The sequence below is a fragment of the Arvicanthis niloticus genome, chromosome 24 (genome assembly GCF_011762505.2).
Source record: "Arvicanthis niloticus isolate mArvNil1 chromosome 24, mArvNil1.pat.X, whole genome shotgun sequence".
In the NCBI taxonomy this organism is placed as follows: Eukaryota; Metazoa; Chordata; class Mammalia; order Rodentia; family Muridae; genus Arvicanthis; species Arvicanthis niloticus.
In genome coordinates this window covers 19,628,140-19,648,298 of record NC_133432.1, presented here as the reverse complement: position 1 = coordinate 19,648,298, position 20,159 = coordinate 19,628,140, and the positions used below count along the sequence as shown (strand labels likewise).

Here is a 20,159-nt window from a genome sequence, read left to right as displayed (position 1 = left end):
AACAAACAAACAAAGGAACAAATCCCAGATAAATAATTGATTTTGTAAAACTGCATGCCGCTTGGAGGGATGGCCTAGACTCTCCCTCCATGATGTCCTATCTACCTAGAGTGTGAATTTCCTCTCTGTCCATGTCTTATATGTCTCCTGCCTGTTAGTCTGAAGCACCTGCATCCCATAGGCTTCCTGTCTATCAATCTAACACAGGCCCCTCTATATCTGCGGCAGACCCATTAGTGTATGGCATCCAGGCTGTTTGTATATGCTTCCTGCTCGTTACTCTTGCATCCACACTGTATAAGTCCCCTGCTTGCTGGTCTACCATATCCATGCTATAAATGCTTCCACCTGCCAATCACTTAGCAACCTTGGTCATGAGATTAACAATGATTGGTTCTAATAATGGTGGGATGAAACATCTGCTAGACTGCATGCACATCAGCCAAACTTTCAAGTATTAGCCCAAACCCTGCTCTACCACCAACAGCTAATTTTAGCGGCATAAAGAAGCAGTGTGTTGTAGCCAATGAAGAAATGCATTTAGAAGGACTGTCTATATCTTGTGCACCAATCAGCTTAGGAGGACCCAAGCCAGACAGTCCCCTGTGTTATCCCCTTCCTCCCCAAGCCTGTGTTTTGCCCTGGGGTGCTCACCCTGATCCCTGGGATACAGCCCCCCTGGGCTGGAATATACTGCACGTAGCGTAAGTGCTGAAACTCTGGAGATGCTATCCTGCTCGGGTACCACTAATCACAGATTGTGGAGCTCAAGACTCTAGTTAAGGACATTAAGAGTTTATTTCATCAAAATCACAACATGTCTTCAGTATAGCAGCGACTCATCATCGTCCCTCTGCTGTAAACGGCACGCACACACCATTCTTCCTAATTTATGTGGGGCCAAATTATACACAGATAACAAATGATTGCAGAAGCCAGAGTCGGGAGCCTATAAATAAACCACACGCTTTCACTCACTGGAGATGGGAAGCCGAGACACGTTTTGCTCTTGATTTCCCTTGATGTATCAGCTACATAAGAGCGAGTATTACAAAAAGCCAGAAACTGAGACTCCCACTGGGAATAGAGGACAGTCCTGGCCTGCCTTGCCTTAGTGGGAGCCCAGCGTGCATGGGGGGTGGGGGGTGGGGAATACAGTGTTCTCACTACTAGGAGCTCAGCAGGGCAGGTCGCGGACCCTGGGTCACCGGTGTTTGGTTTGAGGAGGGATGAGATGCTGAGCAGAGACCACACACATTCTATAGACAGGACTTGTCACCAGATAGAGTCTCAGCATGGCCTCAGTATACACTGGCCAAAGGGGCTGCAGGAGGGTAGGTCACAGGGGCCCATTTGGCCGATAGATTTAAGTCCTGGCTTAGCCAGAACAAAGTCTGGTCCTTCTAGCTTCTGGATGCCTATTAGGAGGTTGTCCCTCAGGGGCTGGGGTGTGGCTCAGTGTGGAGCACTTTCCTGGCTATGCCAGGCCTTGACTCTACTTCATTACAGTGGAGCAAAGAAAAGAGAAACTTTAAAGCTGAAAAGATCCATAGAACTGAGTGGAAACATATTCTAAAGCCAAGTAAGGTGTGGGTGTAAGAAGGGGGTCGGGGATGTCAGGGACGTCATGGGAAGTGAGAGTTTTCCAGTATTGGGGCCAGACTGGCTGTCTGAACTGTGCATGTCACAGACACTTAGGTTCCTGTCACACTGGTTGGCTCTTCACAGCCTGCTCCACAATTCTCTGGGATCCCCACCCCCATGAGGACCTTGTTCACAAGCCGTTGTCACAGTGACTGTACTTCCCAGGGCTGAGTCTGATTCTGTCCACTCACACCAATCCAAAAGCCTACGGTGGCCACCCTGGCCAGCAGTGGAGACTCGGTGTGGCCCCCTACTGGGAAGAAAGCAGCCTCTGCAGCGTGGCCGGTCTGGTGTGTCACATGAGGGACATCCAATGTCTAAGCTGTCTTAGGAAGATGCCTGTTGGCTCTTCCATGGAGGGGGGGGCATGTCTAAGGAATGAGAAAGCAGACCCTAGGGGTAGCTACACTCCCAGAAAGCCAGCAGATGCGGATGCAGGGGGAAACCCAGCAGCAGAGCTCAGCCCGGGTGGAGGTCGTGGAGAGTAAAGAGGCTCGTGTTTGAAATGGACGTTCTAAGGCTGACTTTGGGTCCACTGAGGAGCCACTTGCAGAGAACAGACTACATTGGTTCCCATGGAGTGGCTCCTTTAGACTGTCTTCACAAAGCTCCATACAAGGGACAGCGGGTGACTCCAAACAGGCAAAGGCGGAGAGCCCAGAACTGGCTGTACAGCTAGGGTGGGTGGCGGCTCAGTTAGTGTCCCCTTACGTGAAGATGTACATTCCAATTGGTGCTGGCCTCATTCCCCAACATGGCTTGGCTACCACCTCTGCCGACCCTCTGGAGAGCCATACGACGTTGAGTACCCGCTCAGGACTCTCAGTCTCCTTCAAGGCTGAGGCTATGTTCTCTTGTAGCCCCATCTTTACATGTCATTTAATGCAGCCTTGCTGGTACAATGCTCTGTGCGCACGGTAACAAGTGTGGTCTGGACATGGTGGTCACCACGGGCTACTCTGCGTTCTGGGGTCCCCAGAGGACAGAAGTGTCTACCACAGCAGGGGAGGAGGGCCACATCATCGCTGGCCACACACCCCCCTGAGTCCACTTGCAGTGCCAGGCAGGACATTCTGCTCAGTCATAGGTAGGGGCTGTTATCCCAGGCCAAGGCATCAAGGAGGAGAGGGACCCATGATGGCAGCAGGGTACACATTTTTTTTTCTCTGCTTCGGGAAAGGCACTTCTTTTGAATGGCGGCTGCCCTGTTCACACAGCAGATAGATCAACACGTTGGGCAGAATGGCTGCTCTTGTCCCAAGGGCTTAGCTTTGTAGATGCTGTACCTGTCCGTGTCCCGTTAACCTACAAATCACAGAAAGAGATGTGAAGATGGTTTTGAGAGGTAGAACTCACTCTGTGGAGTGCAAACAGGTTTGGGTCTGAGGTCGTGTGAGGATGAGGGGTTGAGGGGCGGCTCCTGAGACACAAGGCTCTGAATACCCAATGAGTCCAGACCAGAACACCCTGTGAAGGTTCCCGCCCCACCAAGACCACATTCTTGGCTCCCCACCAGTCAGGCAAGTTCTCATTGTGGAAGATGCCATGCACCATGAAGGGTCAGACATTGGCCATTAGGCAAATGACCAAGGTGGGAGCTTGGCCACGAGTCAGTGACATTTTGGCCTAGTGCCATTTGGGAAGGAAACAACACTAGACCGGTGGTTCTCAACCTGTGGGTCGCGACCCCTTGGGGGCTGCATATTAGATATCCTGTATATCAGATGCTTGCATTACGATTCATAACAGTAGCAAAATCACAGTTATGAAGTAGCAATGAAAATAATTTTATGGTTGGGGAGGGTCACCACAGCGTGAGGGTCGCAGCATCAGGAAGGTTGGGAACCACTGTTCTAGAGCAAGGTGTTAGTAGACTGTATGGAAGGCGAGGCCCTTCCAAGGGCCTAGAGAAGAGGGAATTGTGGGCAGCGCGCTGTATTTAAACACAGCTTGCAGACGCATGCATCCTCCATTATGCGGAGGCTGAGTCTACCTGCAAAGCAGGCTTGTCGACAGGTTGATGGCCAGCAGGGCTGGTCCTGGTAACAGGCACACTAACCAGAGCCCTGAAGATGCTGAGGGGAAGGAGGAAGGCATTTGGAAGAGGTTTAGTGAAGCAAAGGGAAGGGTCTGCTTTTACTCACAGTGTCTGAACTGAAAGGCTTCGTGTTCGCGGTACGGGCAGAGCTGCTCGTGAGGGACCAGACCTTGGTCTTGTGTTTAAAGGCAGCTCTCACCTTCAAAGGCAGAAGGGGAAGCCTTAGAGGGAACTCCAGAAGTTGACATAGCAAACTCTGATGGGTCATTGGCAATGGCCTCTGGAGGCTTGCTGTGACAGGAGCCCCAAGCAACCCCATGTCAGGGCAGGGCCATCAAAGTTGGTACCAATGTCAATATCAGAGCTGGTGATTCCTACGCAGAGCCTGACAAGGGTTATATTACCCTAGACAATGTCGCCCTTCTCTCTGTGCCCTTATGGAAGAGAAAACTACTTGGAGCTGTCAGAGGGGTAGGGGTTTACTTGGAGCTGTCAGAGGGGTAGGGGTTTACTTGGAGCTGTCAGTGGGGTAGGGGTTTACTTAGAGCTGTCAGTGGGGTAGAGGATGGACATACCTCTGAGTTCAGGAGACAGTGAAAGAGAAAGATGAAGAGGCCCTGGGAAGGAAAGGGAGAGGTAGCATCAGAACCGCACATGGACACAAGGTCCCTCCATCACAGAAGCCTGGGGGCCACAGCTCACCAGAAGGCGTGCTTGGTGTGATCTGGAGCCTGAGGTCAGCATCCCCAGGGAAGGGGAAGGGGAATTTCCAGATGACTCCATGTGGGGAAGGACAAAGAGCCTAATCACCTCCCCAGCTTCCAAGCAGAGGGCACCGGACTCCCTCTTAACCAGGCCTTGGTGTTCAAACCCAGCTGGGATGATGGGAGCCAACAGTGTCCCATGTCTACCTTGTCCCATGCCTGCTGGCCTGCAGGCTTTTCTTACCTGTAAAGAGTTGAGGATAGCAAACATGTATTGGAAGACCAGGGCCCGGTCACTGACGGCAAGCACCCCAAACACCCATGAGGTCCCCAGGATGGGTAGCAGCACAGCCACAGCCTTGGCTGTCAACCTGGAACAGACAGTGACCTTCATGTAGGCAGTAGGTAGGCAAACCAGGTCAGGAGGACCTAAGGGTACCAGGTCTGCTGTGAGATGAAATGGCTCAATGGGAAATGAGACTAGCTTGTCTGGGGACACCTGGGGGCACAGTGGGTAGTGACTTCCTCGGTGGATCTGCTGACACCAGCCTGCTATCCCAGGGTATGCTTATCTCTGAAGCCCCACAGAGCCCAAACAGGGCCAGCACTTGGTGGCTCTTCTGCAGAGGGAGCTAGGTGATGGAGACACCTCCCAGCTGGGCTCTGGGAGAGGTGGTGGGTAGAAGAGTGTGATAGAAGTATAAGTGTCCTGGGCATAGTAGCAACCTTGGTAGTGTAGCTACCAGGCTAAGGTAGGGACAAAGGCCCGGGCTGGGTATGAGAGCAGGTGACAGGCTGGCAACCCTGACTCTCCAAAGGCCGTAGGTCTGGGGACAGAGTGAAGAGGAACAGGCCCCATCCTGGTCAGGCTACAGTGGGCAGAGGACAAACCCAGGCTCTCCCACCCCTCAGACAGAAGATGAACAGAAATGCCTTTGGCCCTCAGGAGCTTACACTCTCATCCAGGCATATCCCAGAAGGCTCCAGGGGCAGAAAAAGCCTAAGAGAGCTGAGTCCATTTGTCAAGTTAATTTACGGTGTGTAGAATAATTATTTCATCGATTTGTTGTGGCTTGTGCATATATTTTTGCTCCATTTTTAAAGTCGCAGGATGCCAGCAGCCTGACATCCTAGCTGTCTCTCTAAGAGCTCCCAAGTCACCTGTGAGGGGGTCCTCGGCCTTGATCCTTAAGGTTCAGGGTGCTTGCTTACAGTTCTCTATGGTCAAGGAGGGCTATGAACCTTGGGTCTCATAAATGAATCCCATTTGCTTAGGCACAAGGCCTGGCCACTGTCACCACAGTCCCAAGCCCCACCCTCTAGAAGAAGGAAGACACTCTGGCCACTGCTGGTCTGCCTCTCGGAGGGCAGTGTGGATTTGGCCATGAAGCCCATACAGAAGAGGAGAAGCTCAAAATGGGAACAGAGCCTAGGAGACAGTATCTCTATGAATGGGGTCTCTACCTGGATGAGGACTTCATGGTTACCGTCGTCTCCTGCCACACCCAACTGGTGTAGGCTTTTCTGACGTTTGCCATTGGCAGGTCCCAGTGAATAAACACCAGGAACCCAGGCAGCCTAGAGTGGCGTGTCAGTCCCGTGGGGTATGGGGTACTTCCAAAGATCCTTCCTCCCTTCGTGGCAGCCCAGCGTGCATGGAATACTGCTTGCTGGGATTTTTCCTTACAAGGCATCTCTTGGGGGAGGGTCTTGTTACTCCCTTTCCACTGTGAAGGAAGCGAAGGGCAGAGGGACCCATTGCTGTAGGAGCTAGGAGTCAGATCTTCCTATCTGGAGTCTTCATCTCACCTCCTTCCAGCTGTCTCTGACTCTGGCTGAAGATGTCCCAGGAGGGCATCTATATATGGCCCTCACGGCTGCCCTGAGACCTTGCATCGCCAAGTAATAAAATGAGGACCCGAACCAAAGGCTGTCCATGTAGGCCTCAAGGATGCAGAGCCAGCTGAAGACTCAGGTGCTAGCCCTGGGGAGCAACATTGTCTGTCCCTCTTGAAGCCTTCAGTAGCCCCTCATGGTATATGAACAGTTGGAGTCAACTCACTTGAAGGCACTGGGGTCCCCGTGTATCTTGTAGCTGTCGGTGCTGATGTGGGAGATGACCCTTGTCACAGCAACCAGGATAACAATGTTGACCTGCAAGGGAGGAAATAGGGAGGCAGTAAGGAGTCAGACCTACCCACAGGATGCTGGAACCTGCCCCCACAGTAGCCGGTCCTTAGCCAGTAGGGATCACTGAGGGAACAAATTTTAGGCAAGCTTTGAGTAGGAAGGATAACTACATAAGCCTGCCCCTCTGTACGCTCCTGAGCAAAGACAGACAAGACAGGGACTCAGTTCTCATCCCACCAGCATCGGAACAAGGAGAATGACTGTGACTTCTGGGGTCAGATAAGTCAGCTCAAAGCTCATCTCATGCTTGCTCGCTCCCTTTGACCCTGGACACCTCTGGGAATCCTGGGAATCTCTGCTTCCCACTAAGTAAGAAAGACCAGCTGCTGCAAACCAACCAGACAAAGAGGAGATGCCCCGTTTGTCTGGTCCATATAAGGCAGCTGGCTCTCATCGCCCACACATGTGATGCTGTATTGGGTATTATCTATGCCCAGCCCTGCCCCTGCTCCTGGGTAGGGAGCTGCTGGGTGTTCCCCCATGCTAAATCGGCACTCCAGAGACTCAGGCTCTCACCCAGCTCCTCCCTCACCTAGCAGCTCTCCTGGATCCTAAATATTAAGGAACAAAGTGGGACTAGCAAGGGGAATGACTCCTCCCCCAAGTCTCTCTCTGCTGGAGGGGACCTGCGGCGGGATGGGGGGGGGGGAGGGGGGTAAGGGAGGTTTGTGAGAGCCATGTGTGGCCAGAGCCTATTCTCTTAAGTGTTAAAATCATCCTGATTCTCATGAAGCCAAGCTACAGACAGGCTCATGACCTTAGAACCGACAGAGTCTTCACCATCTGGCCTTCCAGAGAGGCTGTGGCCTGTCCAGCCTTGTAAACAGCAGGACCCGGTAATCCTAGAGAAGCTGACACTCAAGACCTCTAACCCCACAGCCCTGCAGCCAAAGTGCCTGCATTAGTAACCCAGGTGGATAAGTCCGGGGCCATTCTGAGGACCCCACCCCCACTCCAGCATAGAATGCCTGATTTAAGGGGAACGTGAGTTGCTATCCCCTCTCTGGTTCCAGCTGGTACTTTTCCACTCCAGCCCTTTCCCTCTGCCTCCTCCCAGCTTCCATCAGTCATCCAGAGCCTTTTGTTAAAGGTTTTCAGATGAGACAATTCTGGGTCTGTGTTATGCTGTTCCGGGGGTGGGGGGAGAAAAAAAAAAAAGAAAGAATTAAAAAAAAAAAAAAAAAAAAAAAAACCACGAGGCGCTGAGGCGCTGTGGGTACCTCGCCTGTCCTGTCTAGACTAGACTCTTGCTTATACTACCATCAGACATGAACAAAAGCTTAACCATCACCTTCCCTCTGTGCCTGTTGCCCTGGGTAACGACAGAGTCTCCCAAGGTCGGAGAAGATGGGAGAGGTTAATGCATAGCCAGCACAGTGTCACGCAGTGTCCAGTAATTCAGCTGCCCTCCAGCCTTCCTACAACACATGACAGTGACCAGAAAACTGCATTTGACAGGAGCAAGGAGAGACTGTGGGGGTGATGGGCCACTGACTTTTAGACTTAGTTATATTCTTACTTGGACAAGCTATTCTAGTGACTGATTTCAGGAGTGGGGGTAACACCCCCAGACCCCACAGTCTTCAGTCATGGTCCCCCAGGCTGTGTGCCCCATATCCCACAGAGCACCTGTGTCATCGAGGGAGAGTGGAGACCAGGCAGCTCCAGGTGACAATGTCACGGACCCTTCCCGCCCACCTGCCATTCAGAAGATTTTCATGCCTCTTTATTTGCATACTTTCGGTTGGTTTCCAGAGCGCTGGAGTTTTAACAGCACAATTCTTCTTGCTTTTCCCCTGATTTGGGGGAGGGGGCAGAGTGAGCCATTTTCCCGCTGGCATGCTGCCAGCCTGCCCCTTTCACTTAGCTACCTCACACACCTGCAAAGCCTGCTGGCTGATGGTTACAGACAATTGGTTATGCACCAGTGGATTACAGATATGGACTCTGGGGCTCTTGTAGGTCATGCTTATGAGACAGCTATGGTCATTCTGCCTGCCTAAAGCCTTGAGGTCCTGCTTCCCCAGGAGGAGACACTATTGGGGTGAACATACAGTTGGAGGTGCCCGATCTGAAGAAAAATCACGGTGATCGAAAAGCTAGTATCGGCCGGGCGGTGGTGGCACACGCCTTTAATCCCAGCACTTGGGAGGCAGAGGCAGGCGGATTTCTGAGTTCGAGGCCAGCCTGGTCTACAAAGTGAGTTCCAGGACAGCCAGGGCTACACAGAGAAACCCTGTCTCAAAAGAAAGAAAAGAAAAGCTAGTATCAAGCATCAAGCCTGCTGCTCCCTTGGGGAGAGTTCACACTGGAGGACAGAGTAGTAGACATGGAAAAATATTGTTCACATATTCTGATTTTTTTCATATATTCTTAAGATTTCTTCTCAACCATGTCTGTTAACAAATTTAAAAAATCAAATTGCCTAACTGCTTTTTAATTTGGAGCAATTATAAATTAAAAGGAAAATTACCTGAAACTTACTCTTTTTTTTTTTTTTTTTTTTTTTTTTTTTTGGTGAACATGTCAACAGTATCCCTGGGGGTCACAAAGCTAGGTTCTATTGACTCAGGGACAGTGATGGGCCTCGGAGAGAGCCAGTGGGAGTCTGCCTTTGAGGGAGAGAGTCTGAGAACCTTGTTTGAGGTCAGAGGTCACACTACCCAGCTCCTCGTGTGAGCTTACAAGTTACAGCATGATGAGCAAGCCACAGGAGCTCAAGGTCATAGCACCTCCTGTGGACACTGTAGAGGTGATTCCATCTCAGACCTCCTCAGATCAAAGATCAGAGACTCTGCTCCACATTTTCACACTTCCTGCACCAGGCTGCCAACAGGGCTAGCGACTCAAGATGGAGTATTTCACAGACATGTAAATGTGCCAGGCGATCACTTGGGATTTGGGGGACTGATTTCGTCAAGAACTGATTTAGGGATTTGGGGGACTGATCTCGTCAAGAACCACACAGTGTCCCAACAGCAGCACAGCTGCTCATACTGCTGTCTGTCCCATCTTGTCACCATTTCCTTTTTTAATAGGGTTTACTGGGTTTTGTTTCTGCCCTCAACAGAGCCAGGGTGTCTGGTTTCATCCGGAGACCTAGGACCTGCTCCATCATATCTGTAGCGACTTATCTACATGTCTGTGGTTTTACATCTGTTGCTGTGCCGAGACCATCCTGCAGGCAGTGGCATCGGGAGAGGGCGGTCTTGAACCTGTGTAGTGAGACAGGAGCCAGTGGCTTTTGAACCACATAAGCTAAAATACAAAGGAGAGTGGGCCTGGTCCCTTGGCTGCACTCTACTCACTCTGGCCCACATTCTAAATGAACTAGAAAGGCCTGGCTTGGTTGTGAGGTGACTGTCAGGGACTTGGTATTGATTTACAGGACCTGTCAGGATGAGGACACGCTACTAAGGGCAGACACCAGAGAGACAATTCCAAGCTGTTTCAGAAGAGACGAATAGAACTGCACACCAGACACTCAAACTAGAGCCCACAGGCCAGGATGACCCAGGAAAAGATCATGGTGACTTCTGGGGAGGAAGGAGGAACAGTAGGTGAGGCCTCTGGGATTGAGCCAGGCTCTGCAGCTCTATCAACTCAGGGTCATCAAAGAGATTATGGAGGTTGGGGGGAGAGGGACCCAGAATGTTCACAAGCATTTTACATGGAAACACGATCATCTATACCTGCCTACATACACAGACATTATATGTATATGGTCCCCAGTAGTATGTATCTATGTCCCACCATCCCTGCATCTGCCTGGGAACTCTATGTATAGCCTTGCATTTATTTAGCTGTTGACTTATGTGCCTGTAACTCTGTGTAGCTGTGAATCTATAAGTCTATAGCTCTATATAGCATTGACCTATGGGCCTATAGCTCTGGCTATAACATGTCTATGTGCCCAAAGCTCTGTGTAGCCACGGATCTATGTACTCATAGCTCTTTATATCTGTGGATCTATGGGCCTGTAGTTCTGGGTCTGAATTTGTGGGCCTATGCCTGTAATTCTGTATATCAACATATGTATAGACCTACAGCTCTGTGAATCTGATCTATGGGCCTATAGTTCTGTGTAGCATAGACCTATGCACCTATAGTTCTGTGTATGGCCTTGTGGATCTAGGGGCCTGTAGCTCTGCCTCTGCACCTACATATTTATGTGTCTCTACTTGGATTCTCAGGGAAGACAAGGACTTTAAGAACCCTCTCTTCTCGTTCTCAGACCTCCTGGAGCCATTGTCTTTCTTCTCTGGTTGGGACAGGCACAGACCAGACTACTGTAGGGCACTGGCTAGAATACCCTGTAGGGCAACTAGGCCATGCCACCAGACAAAGGAACTGGTAAGGTTGAAAGTTCAGACCGGGAAATCTCAGAGACTTGAGAACAGCAGGAGTCGAGCCACTTCCTGTCCATTTTTGTACCTGATTGGAAACAGGTAACCATGGCATCCCTCTGAGAGGACCATGGCTTCAGTCACATAGCATAAACACCTACAGTTTCCCATGCTAATGAGGTATCTAGATAGGCCCTGATCAGGCAGCCAATGAGCTTCCCTTCCTGGGCATTCCTTTCCCGCAAAAGGTATTTAACCCCTGGTTCATCCCAAATAAAGTATATGCATTCACATCCACCATCAAATAAACCAGTCTGAACAAGCAAGGACCATCTATCTCCTAGTGAAGGATCATCATGGAGAAGAAGCTCGTCTTAAAGACTTATGTCTAAATCTCCCTGGGAAGGCCTTCTCCTGCAGCCTCTCAGCACTTCGTAATCAGACCAGATCCACCTAGTCCAGATCCACCTTGCCTTTGCCTCCCCACCCCCAACCCCGCTGCATGCACACACCCAGAGAGAAAGGTGGACCCGAAGACCCGGGGTCTACCTATGGCACTCAGGTACCCAGAGAGGAGACTGGAAACCACTGTGGACTCCCCAAATCAGACTTTGCGCTGCCTTCTCCTGGCGGGGTGCAGGTGGCACTCTGAGCTCCCCCAGAGGAGAAGCAGGGTGCTGTGTGACAATACCTACTCTCTTCCTGAAGTCTCTTGTCACCGTGGGGGCGGGGGGGGCAGGGGGGGCGGGCATCAGGGACCAGGCTCTGTAGGCTGACTTGCATTCCTTTGTGACCAAGCTTCTATCCCATAATGTTATAATCTCACTGCATGTTGAGGTGAGGACCTTTAGAGAAGTGATGTATGAAACTAAGGCCATTTGTATGGGTTGTAATCAAAGAGCTATGGCCCCACACAGGCCAATGGCCAGGGAGAGAGGAAACCAGGGGGCCAACCTGCTGAGCCTTTGATTTCAGATATCTGGCCTCTGTGACAGTAAGAGAATAATGGTCTTCATTCAAGCCCCTGCTCTGTGATACTTTCTTGCAAGAGTTTGAGCAGTTAAACCCCTGGAAAACTGTTAGCGGACAGGGCTACACTTAGCATCATCAATTTGGATGGGGGTGGGTCCTGATGCGGAAGGACTTGGTTCTGCTTTTCTCTTTAGCATAAAGCCTAGGAAGCCCACAGGGGCCCATTACTGCCCACAACCTCCTGAGCCTTCAGGCCAGTCCTCACTAGCACAGGTGAAGCCAGTATTCTGACAGAAGCACCCCCACTTTCTAAAACGGCTTTACTCGAAAAGTTTGCAAGCCAGCTGGGGCACAGTGGTGCATGCCTTTAATCTCAGCACTCAGGAGGCAGAGGCAGGTGGATCTCTGAGTTCAAGGCCAGCCTGGTCTATAGAGCGAGTTTCAGGACAGCCAGAGCTGCACAGAAGAAACTCTGTCTGGACTTGAGAGGTGGTTGCAAAGAACCTGAGACTGTTCCCAGCATCTGGATTGGGTACCTCAAAACTGCCTATAATCCAGAGAAGCCAATCGCCTTTAGCTTCCCTGGGCACACATACACAAAATAAATAAAATAAAATAAAAGTAAATCTTTAAAACTGTGCTAGCCTTGTGGAGTGTTTCTAGACGCAGACAAAAATCGAAGTGTGGGGCGGCCATGCCCCACCACGGCTCCCCAGGGAGCCGCCATTCAGGAGTATTCGCCCCACATTTTCTCTGCCATTTCCCTCTTGCCTGAGAAAAAGCGCCCACCGAGAGCTTTTACACAAATGGGGTCAGGCCGCGCTTGACATCCAAAACTTGCTTCCTTCATTTGGAAGTAAGGCAGAGCACTCCCAGGTGAATGAGGGCACGGCTCAGGAGGGTACAAACCCCACCATCTTCTGAGGTGGGGGGCACAAAATACCATCCCGTCTCTACACTAGGACCCAGCAGGAGGCCTGGCAGGCAGTCAGCAGAACCAGCTACAACATTCCACCCCCCACCCCCACCCTCGTATTTGAAATTAGCCAACTCTTTTCTTTTTTTCCTTACTTTCTCTTCTTTCTTTTTTTTTTTCTTTTGCCAAGGGCTGGGTAGTAAACACTTTCAGCTCTGAAGGCCACAGTGTCTGCCACAGAATGTCTCAGCACTGCTGAGCAGCTGCAAACACACTGTAAATCAGTGGGCATGGCTGTGGACCAAAACCCAACCTCAAAGTAGGCATGGTCATGCTGCCTGCCCTTTACTGTGGATCCCTTAGAACGGCGTTCTCAACCTTCCTAATTCCTAACGTTTCTAACCTTTAATACAGTTCCTTGTGTAAATATCTGTTTTCTGACAGTCTTAGGGGACCCCTGCGAAAAGGTTGTTGGACACTGGACGCCCCATCACCACCAAAGGCTTTGCAACCTACAGGTTGAGAACCACTGCCTTGGAGGCATCCCACACCTCCCTCTCAGCTTCTGCCATGCCCCCACCGTACAGGAAGGCACCGATGACCCAACATTAGCCGTCACTAGAGCAACCAGGAAGGGTTTACAAGCTATGATCTCTAAGCCTCTGCAGATGATGTTAACATGCAGTGCCTAAGGGCACTGGACACAGATCCTTGTCATCCTAGCATCAGAAACTCAGTACCCGTGTGTGTCCCAGGCTTGTGCAGCCCTGGCTGGGACTCCCAAGAGTCGTGTTACCTAAAGCACATTGCTCGCTTCCCTGATCATTCTTAACCTCAGGACCCCAGCCACACCACGTGATGCTTAAAGCTTCCCCTATTAGCTAGCCTGGCTCTACCTCATCCCTAGTTTAGACCTTACCACCCTCCTCAAAGGTGATTCCTGCCGTGCTGAATGGGACAGTCTCTCTAGACCCCGTGATCCTCCCTGCTGGGTTACAGCTTCCAGTTCCTTGAGGTTCCTTTTCCCAAGAGGTTATACAAGTTTGCCCATTATAGCAACCAAACCCTGGGAGCCACAGATCACCTCAGGGGACTGACCTATAAACATGGTTCCTGGGCCAAGCAAGCCTCAGCCAGGACTCAGACCAGCTAGTAACCTCAAAATTAGCATGGTTGCCCACTCCACCCCACACCCCACCAAGAACAGAGATTACTTCCAGAGCCCTGGGGCCTATAGACCCCACAGAACAGAGTTTCTAGTGGGAAAAAATTACAGCAAGCTCAATAGACTGTAGCTGGGACCACAATGGTCATGTGTATAGCAGGAGCCACATACATAGTGACAGCGCCTGGCCTCCCCACCCCGAAGGGCACTGAGATGACAGTTCACTCTTTGCCCTCTCAGCCAAGAAGACGCCATTATGCCCATTAGTATGAGAGCATCAGAGGAGTTTCCGTGAAGATGTTCAGCATGTCCCTTTGTTTCTTTTATAATTAACCACCAGGGTCCTGCCCCAACAAGTGCTACTGAATGGGGTGGGGGGGCGTGGGGGGCTGGCCACATGGATTCACAGTCAGGAAAAGGAGAGGGGGTTGGGGCCTTTTGGAATGTGTATGTAGATGCAGGGAGAGGGTGACCCTCAGGTGAAGTCACTCCATCCTTTATCTAGTAAGACATGAAGTCTGGCGTCACTTGAGATGCAAGGATAATTTTCCTATCAGGGTGGGGCTTGGACACTCCATCTTAGGGATAGCCTACAAGGAGTATCTTTTGGGATTGGTCAGCAATGCCCCCTTGGGACCTATGAAGGACAGAACACCCTGCAAAGATAGCAGGGTAAAGGGCAGGATCTCTGAAACTTCAATTATGACCAATTATGACTCAGACTAGGCAAGAAGCCCTACCCAGGGTGTGGGTGTGTGGGATGTCTTGGCCCCTATGACTACACCAAGCAGTCTGTGAACTCCCACATCCTCAGACATGAGCATCAGCACACGGGCGCCAAGGTCAGCCGGAGGAGGTAGCCATGGTTACAAGAATGCTGTGTGGGTCTGGCTCCTCGCTAACCCTCTGTGGCACTGCCACAGAGAGTAGACACAGGGAAGACAGAGAGTTCCTCAGCCACGGGCAGGTGTCCCAAGTGGAGTTGTGTGGTTGATATCTGGCTCTATGTCCCTGACCATCCTCACTGTCTCTTGTCTCTTGCTTTGGAGTGCTGGGACTCTCTGAGAGTCCTCTAGGTCTGAGCTCAGAGGAGGTACACTGAGGGCTAGTTGGGGCTGCTCCAAATTCAGGGCCTTCCTGAGGCTATGGGTAACCAAAGTTCAGAGTCACTCATCCCCTGGGGGTGGGGGGGAACGGCAAGCATAAACAAGTAAGCAGCAGTATGAGGTTGTATCTTGGGATGTGTCTTCAGGGAGCCTGCCACCGTCCAAATGGCCCTGCCCCCTGACCTGTCTGGCTCCGCCCATGAAGTGGTGGTGGTGGGGACTTACCACAATGACCAGCAGAGCTGGGCCCACAAAGGCCCAGATGGCACCACTCTCCAGAGACAGCCAGCAGCTGTGGAGAGAAAAGAAGTACCTGAGCATCCTTGTCTACGGAGGTACCTCTACCCCTGCAATGGCAGGGTAACAATGGCAGGGTAACAATGGCAGGGTAACAATGGCAGGGTAACAATGGCAGGGTAACAATGGCAGGGTAACAATGGCAGGGCCCCAGCACAGAGAAAGGATTTCATCAGCTCTAGGTACTGACTCTGACTCCCACTCTTCTTCACTTCTGAGCCATGGTGTTCTCATGAGTCTCTTTCTCGGAGAGGATTTCTCAGAATTGATGCCCTGGGTCAGCCACCTCTGATGAGTTCAGCCAAAGCCCAGAGTAGACTTCTGTTTCACTACCACAAGAAACAAAAAGCTACAGCAGGAACTGCCTTTGGGTCTTTGCAGAGCAAGATAAATTTTGGCTAGGAAGGTGCCTTCAGTGGGGCTCAGACTGGTTGACCACCTGCTCATCTGCCCTGCTGGACCTGTGGTCCAGACCTCCCAGCCAAGCAAGGACTCTAAGATCCATCTGTCTGTATACCCCAGGCCATGTTCATTTGCATAATCTCATATTTCTTCAACTGGATGCTGCACAGTTTTACTGATCATCCAAGAAAGCCCTGAAGGCCACAATGTGGGCTTCCTGGGTGATCAGAGCCATGCCTCTGGGAGAAGCATGTGGATTAAAAAATTCCCATCGGAAGGATCAGCGGGTAAAAGCACTTGCTGCCAGGCCTCTTGATGACCTGAGTTAACACCCCAGAACCTGTGATAAATAGAAAGAACTGACTTCTGACTTCCACACAGATGCCATGGTATGTGTGCACACACACACATAGGCATGTGCATACAAGCACATGTACACACACACACACACACACACACACACACACACACACACTGAATAACTAGATGTAAAAAAGAAAAAAAATCTTGAAATATAGTAATACCCACCCTATGGTTCCTTTTTCATTTGGTTGGTTTTGTTGTTTATGTTTTTCCAGACAAGGCTTCTCTGTATAGCCCTGCCTGTCCTAGAACTCAGTATGTGGACCAGGTTGGCCTCAAACTCAGAGATCCGCCTGCCTCTGGCTCCCACGGGAGCCACCACTGCCTACTTTACATTACTGGTCCTAAGAGCACACCGGGATTGTTCTTGCTCCCACTGCCCAGCCCTGGGGGAGCCAGCTGGTACCCACTCTGCATCCGGGTGAATGTGGGCATCTGAGATCAGCACTGTGAAGCCCTTTCCAGAACCTTCTCTACAGGAGACCTGTCAATCACAAAGGCATGCTCAGAGCACACAGGGTCACTTACCTGTCACTTGTCCCATAGCTGTCCATAGAGGATGATATGGAGATGATGCAGATGACCAGAGGACATCCTGTGGAGGGACAGAGATGTCACACGACCTGCTCCCGTCCCCTTCTGTCCACAAATGTGTGTGTTCAGCTCCTGGTGGCCAGTGCGCTGGGGACTATGGCTGAGCACTGAGCATGGAGTATTTAATGCTAGGCACAAGGGCCTTGAGGACTAAGCCAGAGGCTGGCTCTCTCTCTCTCTCTCTCTCTCTCTCTCTCTCTCTCTCTCTCTCTCTCTCACACACACACACACACACACACACACACACACACACAGAGCGCCTTCTTTTGGTTCTACATAGGAGCCTGGGGTATGTGATAGCACAGGACTTAGGGCAGGGTGACCCATGTGACAAGAAAGGAAAGTTAGTGTCCTGTTTAGGCTATGATTCCTAGCTAAGTCAACTGGCCCACAAGACGCATGTGCAAGTGGTTAAGGACATTTTGTGAGTGTTAACAGGGATGTGTGTCCTAAACATTCAACAGGCAGAGGCCCAGGTCTCTGTTGAACACCCAGGCTGCCTCCCTAAGAGAGCGTCAGCTGAGAAACCACTCCACAGCCGAGGGGAAGGGGGACAATCTTGGGTCAGCTTCACTAGACTGTCAAATGCGCAGTTCCAAGCTGCCAGTATTTGAGTCCACAATTCTCTAGCCAGGCATGCTGTTCCACATCTATAGGGCCAAGAGGCTGGCTCCTACCTAGCTCTCAGGCACGTGACCCATGACTGGCTCAATGGACCATCAATCCCCGGTGGCTACAGCAATTGATTGAAAAATGAACATATGACCCAGATGAACCAAGAAGATTCCAGCAGGGACTGCCCTGAGACTGGGAAGAAAAAAAGAACTCTGGAGACATTGGTGGGACAGACAGGGCTTGTGCAGCCACCTTAGTACCATGGGGAAAGCTTAGGGCTCTGCCAATGAAGACATCAAGAAAGACAAATTTTTGCCGTGGAAGCCCATAGATCAAGACCTAAACTCTACCACCACTGGCCTAAGTTCCCTTTGTGCCTAAGCCAGTTTGAGCTGAATTTGTTTTTTGCAAAGCCTCGTCAGACTTCTGGAGAGGGAGTGTAAGCGAGGGCTAAGAACAAACTAGCAAAACATTTAGACCAGCAATTCCCACAGCATTCCGTCTCCCTGCCAAGAAAGGACTCCGGGTCAAACTGCTCTTAGAGCCAGCCAGCCCAGAGCGGGCTGACCGCTCCCTGCACTTTCAAAGTTCAGCATATATATATATATATATATATATATATATATATATATATATATATTCAGACATGAGTCTCCACAAGGAGGAAGCTGATCGGTGATCTGCTCAGCTGTGGCATGGGTTTTTCACTCTGGAAAACACACCTGAATATTCAGGCGGATCGCTTTCAAATTCTGCAAAGGCTTTCAAACACTCAGCATCTTCTACGGGCTCACGATCTGGTACCTTCTCCCGACAGGGGGTAAAGACCCAAAAGAAGTGACTCCATACCCCACCGCAAGATCCCTCCAAGGAGAGAAAGGCTGTAGAACAGTGGTTCTCAACCTGGGAGCTGAGCTCCCTTTCAGGAGTCAAATGGCTCCTTCACAGAGGTCCCACATCACAATTCCTAACAGTAATAAAATTACACATGTGAAGCAGCAACAAAATAATTTATGGTTGAGGCTCACCACAGCATGAGGAACTGATTAAAGGCTCAAGGCATTAGGAAGGTTGAGGACCACTGCTCTAAGGAAAACTAGTTCTCAGCTTCAACCAGATTGTGTGAGAGCAGCCTAGTGTCTCCACCCATCCCACCCCCAGCTCTCTAGTGCCCCCTGTAGATGGCTGGTTTCATGCCTCCATTCTCTATACCAAGAGGGTGGTTTGGGGCCTTGCTGCTGCTGCTGCTGCTGCTGCTGCTTCTCCCACCAATGTCACATATGAAGCTGTCTTCCCCAAACCTCAGCAAATGGTGTCACTTGTCTGGAGTCCTTCTGGCCCTGTCACCACAGACATATCTTCTCTGGGTCAAGATGCACTCCTCTCAGGACATGGTAGCCTTTCAGAGGCGCCAGCCTATTGCTGTCCTATAGATAGCCTTGGCCTCCTGAGACCCTGATGGAGGTTGGCAGACATATTTGGGGGAACTACTGCAGGGGAGTGCTGGCCAGAAACAAGAGAGGAGTTGGAGATCTCCCATGGAAACCACTGACACCAGCTTCCCGTGTTTGCTGTTGTTCCACCCGTGGAAAGTGGGTACTGTGAGACTCTTGGGACTTTGTTCTGAGTGGCAGGCTGCAGGAGTGTGTGCTTCTTATGTGCTCAGTACTGAATTCCCACAGACTGGCTCCGGGTGGTGACTGTAGCGGGATAACCCCCCCCCCCACATTTGCAATAAAGCTTGGTGATTGGACAGTAAAAGAGGAGGTGGAGCTGGGAGAGGGAGAGAAGGAGAGGAAGGGAAGGAGGAAAAAAGAGGGCTAGCGACCATGGAGGAAGACAGATGGGTCGAAAGCAGTCCTGGGTAGCAATTTCTATCAAAAGGTTAGATATTGGGTAACAATTCTAATTGTGTGGGCATCTTGTTAATTGAGCATTTCCAAATATATAAATATTGGATAATCTTTAAGCATGAGAGTCTTTATTCTACCGGGTACCTCGAATATGGAAGATATTATCAGGGGCTCAGCTGAGCTTTGTGGGGACAGTGTGGTAGATTGGTAGAGCCAGCCGCCACGCTGGTGTCTCGTGGGTCTAGTTGTGGCACACTTGGCTTCTGGACACTTCTAGCTGTGGCACACATGGCTTTTGGTGGCTTCTAGTGCGGAACATGGCAGCAAAAGCTAAGCAGAGCCGCCCTGCCTATTAGATAGCTGGTCCACGCCGCGGCATTTCAAAATATTAGCCGTTACAGGTGACCTCTCCACTCTGGGCTCTGGGATCCTGGCTCCCTTCTGACACTGTTCCATGATTAGACAGGTCTCACAAACATGAAATCAGTGCTTGACATTTGTACTGGCTGGTTTTAGGTCAACTTGACACAACTTGACATCAGAGAGGAGGGAACCTCAAATGAGAAAAATGCCTCTATAAGATCCAGCTGTAAGCCGGGCGGTGGTGGCACATGCCTTTAATCCCAGCACTTGGGAAGCAGAGACAGGCGGATTTCTGAGTTTGAGGCCAGCCTGGTCTACAGAATGAGTTCCTGGACAGCCAGGACTAAACAGAGAAACCCTGTCTCGAAAAACCAAAAAAAAAAAAAAAAAAATCCAGCTGTAGGACATTTTCTTAATTAGTGATTGATGGGGAAAGGCCCAGCCCATTGTGGGTGGTGCTATCCCTGGGCTGGTGGTCCTGAGTTCTATAAGAAAGCAAACTGACCAAGCCATGTAAACAGCACCCCTCCACGGCCTCTGGATGAGCTCCTGCCTCCAGATTCCTGCCCTGCTTGGGTTCCTTCCCTTCTT

The 20,159-nt window shown here is 50.8% G+C and overlaps 1 protein-coding gene across 4 annotated transcripts in view; it reads right to left on the bottom strand.

The window, feature by feature from the left end:
- Window positions 1–779: 779 nt before the first annotated feature.
- Window positions 780–20,159, bottom strand: part of Adgrd1 (adhesion G protein-coupled receptor D1) — a 115,627-nt gene continuing 96,247 nt past the window's right edge. For all 4 annotated transcript variants that reach the window (XM_076922995.1, XM_076922996.1, XM_076922998.1 and 1 more), the window contains 7 exons: window positions 16,672–16,738; window positions 15,307–15,373; window positions 6,449–6,540; window positions 4,631–4,757; window positions 4,258–4,299; window positions 3,789–3,881; window positions 780–2,949 (listed from right to left, as the gene is read on the bottom strand). In XM_076922995.1, the coding sequence (XP_076779110.1) occupies window positions 2,854–2,949; window positions 3,789–3,881; window positions 4,258–4,299; window positions 4,631–4,757; window positions 6,449–6,540; window positions 15,307–15,373; window positions 16,672–16,738 (584 nt within the window). In that variant the 3' untranslated portion in view covers window positions 780–2,853. The remainder of the gene's footprint in view (window positions 2,950–3,788; window positions 3,882–4,257; window positions 4,300–4,630; window positions 4,758–6,448; window positions 6,541–15,306; window positions 15,374–16,671; window positions 16,739–20,159) is intronic.